At 42.1% G+C, this 16418-nt stretch overlaps 1 protein-coding gene across 3 annotated transcripts in view; it reads left to right on the top strand.

Moving 5' to 3' along the window:
- Positions 1-15677, top strand: part of NSD1 (nuclear receptor binding SET domain protein 1) — a 140762-nt gene extending 125085 nt beyond the window's left edge. For all 3 annotated transcript variants that reach the window (XM_033926853.1, XM_033926851.1, XM_033926852.1), the window contains 5 exons: positions 3591-3707; positions 5864-6005; positions 6783-6889; positions 7067-7265; positions 10847-15677. In XM_033926853.1, coding sequence (XP_033782744.1) covers positions 3591-3707; positions 5864-6005; positions 6783-6889; positions 7067-7265; positions 10847-12108 — 1827 coding nt within the window. In that variant the 3' untranslated portion in view covers positions 12109-15677. The remainder of the gene's footprint in view (positions 1-3590; positions 3708-5863; positions 6006-6782; positions 6890-7066; positions 7266-10846) is intronic.
- The last annotated feature ends 741 nt before the right edge of the window (positions 15678-16418 follow it).

Raw genomic sequence — 16418 nt, 5'->3', positions numbered from 1 at the left:
AGGCTTGTTAGGGGAAGGATTATGGTGATGTCATCGGCGTAGATGTAGAACTTGATTTTTAGTTTTTGTAGTAGATTCACCAGTGGGGAAAGGCAAATGTTGAATAGAGTGGGAGATAGGGAGAAACCCTGTGGGACTCCGCATGGGATTGCCCAGTTGGAGGATTGATTATCGCTATAGACTCGGTACGATCGTTTAGTCAAGAATCCTTGGAACCATTTTAATACATTGCCTGAGAGTCCGATTGTCTCTAAGCAATCTAGTAGGATGGCATGATCGACTAAATCGAAAGCACTATTCAGGTCCAGCTGGAGGATTAGTGCACAGGAACCTTGGCTGAATAGGTTCAGGAGGGAGTCCAGTAAAGAAGCAATAACTGTTTGCGTGCTGAACTCGGAGTGAAAACCCGATTGGTTGTCATGAAGTATGCTGAATTTATCTAGGTGTGTTTCTAAGTCCTGGTTTACCAAGCCTTCCATCAGCTTTACAAAAAAGGGGATGTTTGCAATGGGTCTGTAATTCGATGTCAATTGGATAGATTCTCTGGGGTTTTTTTTTTTTTTTTTTTAAATCGGTGTGATTAGAATCTGACCTAACTCCAGAGGATAGGAGAGCCAGTCGTGTAGCTTGACTTTGAAAGTGACTGGAGCAGCTTTCATGACGTTTGGTGGGCAACTGTCCAATCTGCAAAACGAATCGGCGTATTTCGAGTAGAGTTTGCAAAATTTATTCCAGGTGGGGGTGGAAAAATTGTTCCAGTACATATCTACCCTGGGTTCGTCAATGTGTTGGGCGACTGGGTAGTTCAGGTGGTTGGATGTGGAGATCGGTAGGTTGGATCTTAGGTTGTTGATTTTGTGGTTAAAATATTCAGCTAGCGCATCAGCTGATGGTGGGGGGTCTGTACTGGGGCGGGAAAAGGCCTGTATATCGTAGAGATTGTTGATGAGTTTGAGTAGGGTTTTGGTGTTGGGGAAGCCTATTTTTTGCGCGTAAAAATTTGTGCATTTTGTAGTTATGAGTTTTTTGTATTCTTTTAGCTATAGTCTCCAATTTGTTCTACTTGTATTATCTCTTGATTTCAGCCATTGTCTTTCCAGTTTTCTTAGTTCACATTTTGCTGTTCCTAACTCGGCATCGAATCAGCCGTCCAGATTTTTGTTTCTCATTTTTTTTAGTTTGATGGGGGCCTTCTTGTTTAGGATTTGTGTGCTCATTTCGGTCCAGGAGTCTATGGAGAGGGAGTCAGAGTCTGAGGAGATGTCGTAGTGTGTCCAGAATTCCACTAGGTTTACTAAGCCTCTGGTGGCTGTCATTTTTCTAATCCTTTTAGCTACCTTTAGTTTGGATGGGGAGCGTTTGGATTGCCAGTTGAGTTGGAAATTGCATAGACGGTGGTCCGACCATAGGGTATTGGTCCAGGTGGTTTGTGCCAGAATATTTTGGGGTTGGATAAGGTTTTTGGATGAAAAGGTGACTAGATCTAGTTGATGTCCTTTTTGTGGGGTTTTTTTCTGGGAGAGGCACAAGGAAGTCTAGCGAATCGATAAAGAATAGTAATTCTTTGGCATCGCCCTGCTCTACCTGCTCTAGGTGGATGTTCAGATTACCAGTTAGTAAGTTGTAGGGGCCAGTGGTAGAGTTTGTAAGGAGGAATTCAAAAAAGGTTTCCTTGGCAATAGACCATTTCTTGGGGGGAATGTAGAATAGTGTGATGATTAGGTTCTCTTCTAGTTGGTCTGACCAGAGTTTACAAGAGAGGATTTCGATGTCTGCTGTGGATTTTGAGGCTAGGATGGAGGATTCAAATGAGTCTTTTACAATGATGGCTAGTCCTCCTCCTCTTCCCTTGTTTCTGGGCAATGAAATGATTTTGAACCCAGGTGGGAGGCAGTCGCGTATGATGATGTCATTATCAGAGATTAGCCATGTTTCGGTTAAGAGGACAAAGTCAGGGGTGGTCTCCTCAAGCCAGTCTTTGACTAGCTGTGCCTTATTCCTAATGGATCTAATATTTAGGTAAAAACCTTGTACCTTTTCAAGGTGGGGGGAGTCAGTTGTTACTGAGAAGGAGATTTCCCTCAGTCTCCGCTGGTGTTTATGGAGAGACCTGAGAGGTTTGCGTGTGTGGCACTCAGTGGGAGCCACCACAATGCTCGGGGCACGGCTCCCTCAAGAAGTTGAATAGAGAAGGATGCCTCCGAGGTCCCACCAGCAAGCTAGCAGGATCCCCAGGGTAGCCAGCCCAGAATCCAAACTTCAGTACACCAGGCACACGCAGGACAGGTGCTTCAGCAGTCCAGCAGATCCTCGAACAGCAGAAACATGGAGGGCCCGCATCTCGGCGGGAGATACTGGAACAGTCAGAAACTGCAGGGGAAACATATCCCAAGATAACGGACAGACCCAGGTCCCCGTCTATACGCAGGAGTTAAACGTGAAATATCTCAACAACAGCACAGGCGAAATCCAGAGGACGCAGCGCCGGGGAATCAGACCATCCCCAGGTCCGCACACAGAGGCGCTGGTAGGTCCTGTATAAAGTGCTCCAGATCTCGCAGCATCTCAAAGTAGTGGATCTTATTGTTGTAAGAGACCCGGGCTCTGGCGGGGTATAACAAGGACACCCTGATGTTTCTTTGGTAGAGAGCAGTGCAGTGGGGTGCCATAGCCCTGCAACGTGAAGACACTTGAGGAGAAAAGTCTTGAAAGACCAGAATCTTATGCCCCTCGTAGTTGAAGCCAGACCCCCGCCGAAAGCGAGCAAGGACATAGCGAAATTGAGAAAGCGGGCAAGGATTGGCCGGGGCCGCTGTTCACCCTCTCGCCTGGGTCCCACTCGATGAGCGCGCTCAATCAAAACACGCTCCCCGGGTCGCCGAGTTCCAGAACTCCCGGGAGCCACAATTCCAGGCAGGTCTGCAGATCAACATTCCGAACAGTGTTGGGCAGCCCTATGAACCGTAAGTTATTTCTACGGTTCCGATTTTCATGGTCGTCCAGTCTGTCCAAGCAGGTGGTCTTAGCAGTCTCCAGGACCCTCAGGCGCTCCTCAAAGTTGGCTGCGCGATCCTCCTGCTGAGCCACCCCGTCCTCAACCCTTTGCAAGCGGCCTGCATGTGTCTCCAGAGTCTCCCTGAAGTCCTCCATGAAAGTTTGAATTTTTGCCAGTTTGTCTTCCATGACAAGAGTGAGGGATTTAGTCAGCTCTTGTATGGCCGCTTCTTGTATAGTAAACATGGGGACCTCGTGGCTCTCCGCCATCTTAATAAAACCTTGAAACCTATCAGTTCTCCAAAAACTTAGGCACCTAAAATATAGGCCTTTAAAATACCAGCCTGCTAAGTACGATTCTGTAAACTGCGTCTAAAAGCAGGATTGACAGGCTGATTTAGGCGCCATTTACAGAATCCAGGTCTTAGTAATCCTATGTAATTTCAATTGTATTTTGCCACAAGATACAGTGTATGTGCAATTATTGCTTGAAGTAGACACCAGCTGTCTGCCAAATTAATGATTCATTTTGTCCTTTGAATTGTGTTCCCTTTCTCCAATATAAAGCATTGTATCTTGTATTCTTTGCGCTGCAGGGTGAGTTTGTGAATGAATATGTGGGAGAGTTAATAGATGAGGAGGAGTGCCGGGCCAGAATTCGGCATGCCCAAGAAAATGATATCACCAATTTCTACATGCTAACTTTGGACAAGGTAACCTGCAATACTTTACCCTTCTTAGTGAGCAGAACACATGCTGACTTTTCATTTGTCTAAGTATAGTAATAAAGCTCAGTTATTTTTTGCCTTGGGCTTATGGAAGTCTAATATATTAACCTGAATTGTTGGTCTTTAAAAGTAGCCTTTAAAAATATATCTTTAGGGACCATTTTGTGTGTGAAATACAGGGTGGGTAGTTTAACTGTCCAGCAGATGACTGTAAATCAGAATCCTACCCCTCTTAGACAGCACTTCAGTGAAAACTATTTGAAATGCATTGCATTGAAGGGAATACAAAGTGGAAGTCTCATCTTCTACCTCGGTTTTTATCTCCTCTGAAATGCCCTTTAACATGATTAAACCCATGACACAACTGCTTTTCTTTTTGCTTTTCAATTTTCTCTTGCTCCTTTGGCTATTTTCCCTATTTTTATAACTACTACACAAGGTATCCTTTGACAAAGGCTTACATATATGATGGTTCTTTTCAGGCATGCCCTCAGGTATTGCTGTTAGCCATTGGTGATATCCCCCAACCCCTTTCGGCCCCACAAGTCAGGTGCTGGGCTTCAGATTGATTCCAGGTTTCCTGCATGACAGTGTACAGCTCTGGAACTGTGGCTCATCGGGCCAGTTCACATATGTAGCAGTGAGCAAGTGTTCATAAAAAAAGAAAAAAAAAAATTGGAAGAAGCTGTGAGCGATTATTTAGTTCAAATTAATTAATTAAAACCATGTTAAAAGATTAACTCAGTTTTTGAGGAGATTTCTACTAGTGTTTGATTATCTTGCTCATAAATATTTCCAAATAAAACTAATGTTTTGTGAAATCCAATTAACCTACTTTTGAACTCTAAAACCTTTTGGATTTTTCCTCTTATTATAATTGATGTACATGGAATGGGTGAGAAAGACATCTCCCACCACTCCCTGATCACATCTCAGCCACCTGACTTTCCCAGCAGTCAGTCTCCTTGATCTCCTCCAAGCATGTTGTCTCCAGTTTTGTTAATTCCCAGAACCTTCTATGGAGGCTTTGCTGAAGGTGCAGTTTAGAAACAACTACTTTGTGACTTGCTCTGTGAATCTGAACTGTGCCACCATTCTTGCAAGACTGGCATGTGAGTTTGGGCACTGAGATTTTCTCTGAGTGTCAGAACAACATCGATTGCATGCCTCCAGAGAAAGTTTTGGGGAAAGGGTTTATTGGGGAAGAGAGAGAAAGAGTCACATTTAGTTTTGATTGTGGTTCCACTGGGTTCTGGGCCTTACAGTGAGTTAGAGAGGGTACTTCCTGGCCACATGTATAGTCCCCACTCAATCTTATCTTAACATGGTCCATTAAGGAACATTAAATACAAAAAACTGATGTTTTATAACTTTCCAACCCACAATATAGTTATTTGTAGAATTTGGGGGTTTCCGGATAATATTTATTGCAAACTAAAGCAACAAACTCACATGAACTTTGTGCTGGTTTGTGTAAAGCACAAACCAGCATTGGATTTGGCAGATGTTGCTGCTCTCATTCAAGTTTTATTTTGATTTGATGAATCGCTTAACTTAATTTTTACTAAGCGAGTTACAGCATAAAAAGAGAACATTTTATTTATACATAATGTTTTTTAAAAAAAATTATTTTTAAAACAATAATTAGGACCGACAGACATACAGACCAACCGAAACACTAGGCAAAAAAAGGGCAAAACTACAGTTCAATATTTTCCTTGGATAATTGTTTTATCAGCATTTTTATTTTGAATTAAATATATAAGTAAAATGTATTCGTACACCAGCTAAGTTCACAATTAAGGGTGGGAAGGAGGTTTTGATATAAATGATTATATGGTTCCAACCAATACAGGATATGGACTTGAAATAACATATATGTTATATGAGCTCCTATGTACTGAGACTTTTTTCTATATGATATATCAACCTCCTAGCTGAAGTATTACTTGGGAGAGTTTTCAAAAATTGGGGCTGCTGTCTGAACAGTTTGAGTAGGGTGTTGTTTGTATTGTGATTATGGTTCATGTGAATTTGTTGCATTAGTTTGCAATAAATATTATCCGAAAACCCCTGAATTCTACAAATAATCATTAAGAAACATTGGCAGCTCATGTTTGTGTGAATTACTTTGGTCTTAGGATCGGATCATTGATGCAGGCCCGAAAGGAAATTATGCTCGATTTATGAATCACTGCTGCCAACCAAACTGCGAGACCCAGAAATGGTCTGTGAATGGGGATACTCGTGTCGGCCTCTTTGCACTGTGTGACATCAAGGCTGGTAAGGTGTACCTGAAGCATATATCCTTTTACATACCTAAACAATGTTGTGGGGAAGGATTGTAAAGGTCAGATGATAGGGGTTGTATATTATTTGAGTAAGCAACCGGTGGTAAAAGTTTGGCTTTTATTGTGCTGTATGGAATTATGTTGCTTAACTTGGGTCTGATTTTTGCTGTGTTATGAAAATCTCAAAGCAAATCAGTTTCTGGATGTATGTGTATTCTGTAATATGTCTGGAAGCCATCAATGCTGGGGAATGGGTAGAGAGGGTTAAGAGGCAATGTCTTGTATGTGTGCCTTACAGTTGTTTAGTAAGAAATAGGTCTTGTCTCATGATTTTTTTTTTTTTTGCTCTAGTTGTTATTGGTAGTCAGTTGTCTTTTAATCTTTCAGGGACAGGGACAGATTCTTCAGACTGTGGGGAACCACAAGTACTAGGGGTCACTCGGAGAAATTGAAAGGGGACAGGTTTAGAACAAATGCTAGGAAGTTCTTTTTTACCCAGAGGGTGGTGGACACATGAAACGCACTTCCAGAGGTTGTGATAGGCCAGAGCACAGTACAGGGGTTCAAGGAAAGTTTAGATAGGTTCCTAAAGGATAAGGGGATTGAGGGGTACAGATAGAAGCAGAGGTAGGTTATAGAAATGGTCAGGAACCACTTCACAGGTCATAGACCTGATGGGCTGCCGCAGGAGCGAACCGCTGGGCGCGATGGACCTCTGGTCTGACTCAGTGGAGGCAACTTCTTATGTTCTTATGTTTTTATGTTCTAGGCACTGAACTGACCTTTAACTACAACCTGGAATGTCTAGGGAATGGAAAGACAGTTTGTAAGTGTGGTGCATCAAACTGCAGTGGTTTTCTAGGTGTACGCCCCAAGGTATGAACCTTTCAGACTATCTTGCTGCTTTTGCTTCCATGAGTGTGTACATTTCATTGACTGTGTCTGGCTCTGGTTAAGGGCTCTTGTTTTTATCCTGTGTGCTCCTCTAGAGAACTGTGTCTGGTAGAAGGAAAAAAAGATTTACAGATGAATCATGACAGTGTTTATTTACAGAGCCAGCCCTGTTCGACTGAAGATAAATCCAAGAAAAAGAAAGTGATTGTAAAGCGCAAGTCAGCAGTAGAAGCAGTAAAAGAACGAGAAGATGAGTGTTTCAGTTGTGGAGATGGGGGACAACTTGTTTCCTGTAAGAAACCAGGCTGTCCTAAGGTGTACCATGCAGACTGTTTGAGATTAACAAGAAGACCTGCAGGTTAGTAGTGGAATCAGTGAGGAGAGGCTGATAGCCTGAATGCCTAGCACTGATGTTGGAAGTGCATTCTTGGGCATTAGACTACTTGCTGTGAGGGACGAGACACTATCTATTTCTTTAACATCTCTCCAAGAAACGGATGGGTTTACGCTCTTCTGCCACAGGTGGAGACTGAGACATTGACTTTTGGCTGTAGTATAAGTGGGTTATGCAGTCCTATCTACAATCAGTCTGTTCTCAGTCTCCAGCAGGTGGAGGTGGTAAGCCTGTGCAGACTTTCCTTTGGTTAAGTTAGGGCCTGTTGGATGTGATTACTGGCCTTTTTTGTCCCTGTTTATGGGCACTGGATGGAGCTTGGGGGACCTTTTTGGGGGTCCATCCAACCTTGAGGGTGCCACACTCGACTGGCCAAGTTCCTCCCCCCCATTTTCTCCAACCTCCCCAAATTTTGTGTTTAGAGGTTCCTCAGCAGTAAGCCTTGCCACAGTTCAGGCAAGGCATATAGCTTTGAGAGTCTGGTTCTGCTCATAAAGTTGTACTTGTTAAAAAAAACCCAAACCCCCCTCCCCCCCCCAAACATCCTGAGGCAGTGCCGGTCTGAAAGGAAGCTTTTAATTAGCTTTAATCTCCCGAAAGAGGTGGTGGAAACGGAGACTGTGTCTGAATTCAAGAGGGCCTGGATGGGCAGACTAGACGGGCCATTTGGCCTTTATCTGCCGTCATGTTTCCATGTTAATTGGTAACTGGATGTTTTCTTTTTGTAACTGTTCACGATGAGCACTTTTAAAGGGAAAAAGTGTTCATTGTTTCCCCAACGAGCAGTGTATGCAGCTTTGGGTGCCGGCGAGCAGAGTTCCCCTTCTCGTATGCACTGCTCGTCGGCTGCAGGCAGTGGGGAAGCCCAGTCTTCCTCTGACGCCTCCACAGGCCTTTCTCCAGCTGCCAATGGTCAGAGAAATAAGGTTTCCCTTACTGCTGATAGTGCTGGGGACTCCCTTTTTGCTACAGTAGCTGCTGCCTGCAGTTCTGCTTTAGCGGCAGGGACTGTTCAGGCCTCTTTGCTGCTACAGGCCTCAGGGGAGATTTTTGCGGCAGGCCTTTTCTCAGTATTGGCAGGAAGCTCCGTCATTTTTCCTGTGGCCTCAGGTAACCTCCCTCCTGTCTTAGAGAGACAGGAATAGGTTTTAAATATAGGTAGGGTTCCCTGAATGGAAAAATCTTAATAACTATCATAGTATGGAATTCTTATGTTTTCAGATAGACTCCATGGGTCACCAAGCCGCAATGTGGTATAAATTAATATCTGGATTCGTACATAAAAAGAAAAAAAAATGGTCTTAGAGATATTTGGAGCATTGAGATTAAGCATCAGATTAATGCATCTCAATGGCCACGACTTTGGTCTTGGAGGTTAAAATGCACATTGTCAGCTTCTATGAGACAAACTTGGTTTTTTATTTTACATAGAGCTTTATGGACCCCCACACGTTTACATAGAATAGATAGCTCTAAGTCTAATAGATGCTGGCATTGTCATCTTGAAGCAGGGACATTAGATCATCTTTTATTCTATTGTCCATTCATATTAATATTTTGGAAATCAATTTGGCCTCAAATTAATAGGATGTTAGAAAATCCGGTAGCCTTGACATATGATACGATTCTGTTTGGTACTGCAATGAGAGCTCGAAGTCAAATTTCATCAAATAACAATAAACTATTATTTATATTGACCGGAGTAGCAGTACAGCAAATTACACATAATTGGAAAAATTATGACAGATTAAACTATAATTTTTGGTGGAACTCAGTTTGCCATATATATAAGATGGAGCGTACATTTGCAACACAAAAAGGATATATGGATAAGTTCAAGAAAATTTGGGGACCATTAACAGATTTTTGCAATGACTGATTTTAATTTTTTCCCATAATAAGATAATGGTTAAAGAAGGGAGGGAGGGAAGGGGTAAAGAATTTATTCTCTTTATTATACATTATAAAAAATATATCATAATGAATGAATGATAGTCCTATGAGAAATTAATGTGATAAAGGGAGAGAAAAGGGTTCATAATTAAATAATAATTGATAAAATCATTACAATATATATGTTATATAAATTCATAAGAAAAATAATATAAAATATGGTTTATATAAAATACATTATAGAGATATCAAGTGTATTGTTAAGATAAATGTATGGAAAATTTATAACACTTGTTGATATGTGAAAAAAATCAATAAAAAACTTTAAAAAAAAAAAAAAATATTTCTCCTGCTTCTGCAGTGAGTACTTCTTTGGGAGGGGGGTGCCCCTGATTTTGTTTTAGCCATGTACAAGGCTTACTTACAGGTGGCTGGGGGTCTTGCTTGTTCCCCAGGGGTCTCTGTTTTTTCTGGGGGGGCCTTTGCCTTCCACGTTTGCCCCCATTCGGCAGCTTCATCTTTGTCCAAGCGGCCGCGGATTTCTTGAGATGAGGATTTTTTGTTAGTGGACCCTGTTTCGCCTGATGAGAACTTGGACCTTTTGGTTGATCCACAAGATCCTCTCAGGAGGACAGATGTTTGTTGTGGTTGGTTGTTGGGGAGTTACACAGGCAGCGGCTTTGGTTTGTCTGGTTTAGCTGGCAAACTGTGGGACATTTTTAGGAAGGGTTCTTGTTCTAATCAGTATCCAACAGTGTTTCCTGGTCCTTTTGGGCTAGGCTTATGTCTTCTCCCTGAGTATATGGGGTCGTAGGTTCTGGAATGTGTTATATTTCTGCTTGGCTATTCGAAAAGATTGATTGTAAGAGGGACTGCACAGCCCTCTTATACTAATCTCAAAAGTTAGTGTCTGTCTTTACCTGCTGGCAGAGGAGCGTAAACCAATCAGTGCTGGTCTGGAGAGACTAAAAGAAAGAAAATTATCAGGTAAGGACCTAATTTCTCATGGAAGAGTAAACACATGGTCCATTATTTTATCAGTTGAAATATTGAGTATCTAAGGCAGGGGTGTCAAATGTCAGTCCGCGAGGGCCGCAATCCATTTGAGTTTTCAGGATTTCCCCAATGAATATGCATGAGATCTGTCAGCATACAATGAAAGCAGTGCGTTCAAATGGATCTCATGCATATTCATTGGGGAAATCCTGAAAACCCGACTGGATTGCGGCCCTTGAGGATCGACATTTGACACCCCTGATCTAAGGCTCCATGGTGCCCTTTTGAGGTAAATCACACACAACTATTGTACTTCTCTTTCTCCATCCGCTGATTGATGGATATAACCTGCAGGTTGTGGACTGGTTTGGTGGGACCAAAGGAAAAAAAAAAATAGGTAAGATCTAATTTCTACTGTATTTTATTTTTATAATATCCAGTTCATTTGCATGGCATTCATACGAGATTATTCATACAAGAAATGGAAGTAGTTCAGATAGTGTACTTTTCTTGTTAAAAATAATCTTGGGTGAGGATTTCCAGGGTTTGAATTATGGTTTAGGCCAGCTACCAGGTGAGACAAGCTTCAGAGTTATATGCTGAATGCATCTGGCCTTACATCTCACTCTTTTCCTTCTCTCTGTCTTTACCTTCAGGAAAATGGGAGTGTCCATGGCATCAGTGTGATGTGTGTAATAAAGAAGCTGCATCCTTCTGTGAGATGTGTCCCAGCTCATTTTGCAAACAGCACCGTGAGGGGATGCTTTTCATCTCTAAGCTGGATGGACGTTTATCATGCACAGAACATGACCCTTGTGGCCCTCATCCTCTTGAACCGGGTGAAATTCGAGAGTTTGTACCTCCTCCAGAATCAGTGGTTGCTTACCAGAACTCTCCACTTAGAGAGAATTCACCATTAGATGCTGTTGACAGCCCAATATTTAAAGAGTCGGCATCAGTGACTGCTGGCCTGAACTCTCTTCCTAAAGAGATGTCACCAGTGACTTCTAGCCTGAACCCTTTCCCTAAAGAGGGGGCACCAGTGACTGCAAGCTTGAACCCCCTCCCTAAAGAGGGGGTACCAGTGACTACAAGCTTGAACCCCCTCCCTAAAGAGGGGGCATCAATTTCAAGCTTGAACCCCGTAGTTGAAGAGAAGGCACCAGTGACTACTATCCAGAACTCTCTAACTCATGAGGAAGTACTGTTTGTAGCAGACTTTCAAGCATTCTCAACTGCTGACTACAATCCACAGCTTACAAAAAAAGATCTGTCAACTCTTGGCCAAACTTGTCAGCCTGCTGAGAAGAATCTGTTGCCTGTTGTCCACAAAGTGCAGAGTAAAAAGAGTTTCAGCCAGGGTCCTATTTCTAAAGAAAATACATCAATGTCTGTGAGCCACAGTTTTACTAAAGAAAGAGCAGAGACACCTGTCTGCAAAAATTTTGGACTTAAAGAAATATTTTTAACACCTATTGGACAAAATCCCCAGCCTCAAGAAAATATGCCAGTCTTAATTGCCCAGGTTCTTATTCCAAAAGAACGAGTGTCTACCTCCATTGATCAGAATCCTATTTCCAGAGAGAAATCACCCACTTATGCTGGCCAGAATGCAATCTTTAGGGATCAAGAATCCACCTCACCTGACCAGAGACCTGACTCAGAAGAGCAAGGACCCACCTCACCTGGCCAGAGACCTGACTCGGAAGAGCAAGGGCCCACCTTATCTAGCTGGAGATTTGACTCGGAAGAGCAAGGGCCCACCTCACCTGGCCAGAGACCTGACTCAGAAGAGCAAGGGCCCACCTCATCTAGCTGGAGATTTGACTTGGAAGAGCAGGGCCTTACTTTCACTGGTGAAGTAAAAGGCCCTAAACAGACAGAGGTAGCAAGTAAGCAAGATTATTGTAGTTCCTAGTCTATTGAACCTAAAGTATAGCAAAAGGTGCTAAATGGGAGACAAAGGGTCAGGCAGCACATTTTGAGCAGAAGGGAAAACTTCAGCACAGTCAGAAATCTGCATTTGCAGAGTGGCTTTAGCCAATGCAAGTGTCTTAGTGAGGGCTTGTGCTTGGATCATCTGTTTTAGCAATCAAGACAAGGATGGAAAGATCATCAGTCTCCCTTACTCTTTTCACGGTTACAGGTGGAATGATTTGAATTACTACATGTAAATCCCAGTGGGTCCATAAGACATGAACTAGTGAGCTATTATTACTTGTTGCTCTGAATCCCTGCTTATTGGTCTAAGTCTTCAGACTACTTATTGGGAAGGAGGGGTATGTGTTTCAGAACTATGTGCACTTTCCGTTCATTTCCTGTGTGCTTACAAGGTAAATTCTCACCTCCGGTACACTCTTCTTCCTCTTATTAAACATTGAATGTCCTTCAGAGACTTTTGAGGTGCTGCAGTGGATTGACATGTAGGTTTCTTATACTGACTTCCTTACATTTTCTGCCCATGGCTGCATTGCGGTGGTTAGTGCTGCCATTTGCAAATATGTGACATTTTCTCTTTGAGGCAGTATCTGTGGGGAGAGGATACTGGATCTTGCTTGTTTACATCCTCTTGAAAAAATATATATAAATGAATATATATTTTTTTACTAAATCTCTCTACTGCTATGTGGCAGTCATGTAAGATAAAGGAGGTTAAGCTGAATTTGTCAGGATAAAAAGTAGCTGCCGCAGCCAAGCGTTCTTTGACCATGCTCTGTGAGTAAGGGTCTTATAGCTGGAACCACAGAGGGGATAGGAATTGGAATTTCAGCCATCCTGCTGTGCTCAGCCCCATCTTGGCACTATCCAACACAGAGATGGCAGCTATTCTGCTGATGAACAAACAGTAGGGAAAAGAAAAACCTTTCTGTTTTTACATTACAGCAGCTTAACCTTGTTACCTGGTGTCAAAATTCTCCTATGTAAATGCCAGGCCTATTAGCACTCGATCAAAAGGTCTGAACGGTCAACAAGTCCAGGCCATGTTCTCTATAGGCAAAGTAGGCATCTCACTGGCACAGTGAAGTGTGACGGCAGCATGTCTTTTCCCCTTTACTCTTCAAAAGCATTATCCAGTCCTGAGATTTGCTTTTTGTATATACATACCCTAATGAAAAGTGCAACAATCTAGTGTTGTGCAGGGGAAGAGAGAGCAGAGCATAGTGTAGGAAGCTGCAGAACACGATGGCTAGATGGCACGGAGAGCCATTGTTAAATGAAGAACTTATTGGTTGCTAGGTATGAGATCTATAGTGAAGAGCCGGGTCAGTTGCTCTCCTACAGTCTTACAGTATTAAGAAATAGAGATCAGTGGTACTAGTGCTGACTTCCAGTACTAATGTAAGGCAGAGAGCTAAGTACTTCTGGGTTGGAGCCATGAGTCCCTGTGCAAGACCCCAATTTTTTTTTTTTTTTTGGGGGGGGTTTCAAAGTTTAAATAACCATATTTGACAAGAAAAATTGATTTCTTGTAGCAGTGTAGAACTAGCAAATCAAGACGGAGGGATTTGCTTTTACTGGATATCCTCATCATACACTGCACTCTGATTAGCTGAACCCATCCATTTCAATATTAGATTTATCATGTGATAAGACAATGGTGGGGCGAGATTAAGATGCAAGTCCAGCAACTGCACAGTCTGATACTAATACATAATTTGCATATGTAGCAGATAGCAGCTGTGCTGCAATGAATTTGTCAGGTCTGTTTCTTTCATATTGTCAGGCACTAATTTATTAGTCTTTTTAATTCCATGAATAATAAACTGTGAATACTAGTGTTGCTGACCACATTTCATTTTACTGTTGTCATTTTCCAAAGCATCTTGAGGTGTGTTCTGTCCACTGCATCAGTCCTTAGAGTCCCATTGCTGGCTTGTGCCTTGCCTTGTCCTTTCATGACTTGGAAGGTCGGATTCTACTCCTGGATATTTACTGAGTGCTTATCTGTGACAGTGATGGTGCCACAGGATACAAGCACAGCTAGAAAATATACCACTACCTCGTATGTTAAAAGCAGAGGCTAAATATTGCAGTAAATGAACTTTTCCGAATCCAGCTGCCTCTCTGCTTTTACTTCCTTTGTTGGTGACATCAAGTCAGATTCAGTTGGCAGCAGAAAATCTGATTCCAATTTACCTTGTTGAGGATTTGGCCTAAAAGTTATATTTCAAGAGTAGGAGTTCAGAGAATAAAAATGAACGCTGCTTAACTTGCAGACTATAGAGCGTCCCCTACCTTACCACTGCAATATGACCATACCTCACCTTGGTTAACCTGTACTTTACAGCCAGTGTCTAAAATACTCCAGCCCATCAGTGTTAAGCCTGTTTCCGAAGCTTGTCTCAAGAAGTTTGTGCAAAGTAAATACAGTGAAGCGAAATGGTACCAGTTAAGCCACAAGATCCAGCCTCCCCACTCCGCTTTTCATCCCGTTGATGTATGCATGTCCTCCTTGAGTCCTTGCTGCATATGCTTCTGTGCCTGTAATGTGAAGGTAAAGCTTGCAACTCACATGAAAAGATCAGCTGTGCATAGGAAGGGGGGTCTTTCAAACAGTAAAAACTGTAGGTTATGGTGTTCAATAAATGGTGGCCTATTGGGGGAATCTCTCTATATAAGTGCCTTTGTTTGAGACTGTCAGTTGGTGTTGAGTTTTGCACAGAGTTGAAACAGTAACTACAACTCCTAGTGTGCCAGTAAACTAAAGTTGCTTAAAACTCATTCTGTAGGTAACGATAGGCTGGCTAGTTATACAATGCTGCATTAACTAGTGTGTTGTCTAGCTGTGCTTTGAGTGTAAACTATTTGTCAGTTGAATTGAGTAGAGAGAGAGAGAGAGAGAGTTACCTAAATGAGAAAGACTTTGGTGGCCTTGCCACCATCCTCCACCACTTCCTTTCTGTTCTAGTATGCCAGAGAGATGTAAACAAAGCCTTTGCTGCCAGCATGAGGGACCTTTAAAAATCTTTCATTGAGGGAGGAGGAAGCAGTGGAGAGATTTGAATGAATGAATATCTGTATTGTATTTGAATTCTGAGCACTGACTCTTCTTCAACTTTAAAGTGAAATCTGATGATAACTCTAGCTACATTTTCTCTAAAGTGGTAGTGTGCTAACAAAATAACTCCATCTAGAAATATATTGAGGGTGGGAAGCTGTCCTGTCACACTATCAACCAAATACATTCAGCAAATGAAACGTTAAATGCACAGGACTGTTTTTGTAACATCTCTCATGCCCCTGGTATGTTTTCCACCAGGGAAAGGGACAGCATTGCCAAGTAAGGGATCAGTTTTGTAATTTGGCTTCTCTCCAAGTACTGCTGGATTTCCTTTTCTGTCTGTTGTACCTCTCATTACTAGACTGTTGGCTGCCTGTAAGTGAAACGGGAGTGCCTGATCCAGGACACCCCAGACACTGTACTGTAATTCTTTGTATATAGATGAAGATACATTACTGTAAAGTAAAGTTTAACTTTACTCCTCATTGCTTTGTGTTACTTTTGCTTTCTTTTGAAGGGGATTGGATTCATAAACATCTCATTTGCTTTCAGCCTGAATGCATTATTTTAGGTGGTGACCACTAAATATAGCAGTAGGTATGCTTAAGAAAGATCTTTGTTTCCTTTATTACTATGAGGAAGGAGCCACTTCACAAACTTCCATGATAACTATTCCTGGACCATCATTTACATCTCAGTCCTAATTTGTAAAAAGCCCTGGGCAGGAAGACACCTCACTTTTTCCAGTGCATCCCAAGTAAAGGGAATTGTTTTGTTCAAATACACTGCATGAAAAACTTGCAGACACCAAGCAACTTTGTTTTATTTTAGGAGACAATCACAGACTTAACATTTCCTAATATTATTGATACGTTAACTGCAAGATGAGTTTTTTGTTGTTGTTGTTGATTTTTTATCAATAAGAAGGAAACTAGACTGTTCAACTTCATTTCCTTATTGTTTATGCCAGACCAGTCCAGATGACTTATGTTCTGCCATTTGTTCTCCTCTTATTTGGAGGAAAGGCTAAAGGGATTAGAGCTCTTCAGCTTGGAAAAGAGATGGCTGAGCAGGATATGATGAAGGTATACAAAATCCTGAGCAGTGTAGAACAGGTAGAAGTGAATTGATTTTTCTACTCTTTCCAAATGCATAACGACTAGGGCAAACTCAATGAAGTTACATGGAGATAACCTAGATTTGGCTACTGTTGGAAACAGGATACT

Source organism: Geotrypetes seraphini, chromosome 18 (assembly GCF_902459505.1).
Source record: "Geotrypetes seraphini chromosome 18, aGeoSer1.1, whole genome shotgun sequence".
Classification (NCBI taxonomy): Eukaryota; Metazoa; Chordata; class Amphibia; order Gymnophiona; family Dermophiidae; genus Geotrypetes; species Geotrypetes seraphini.
This window is presented reverse-complemented; position numbering and strand designations above follow the sequence as displayed.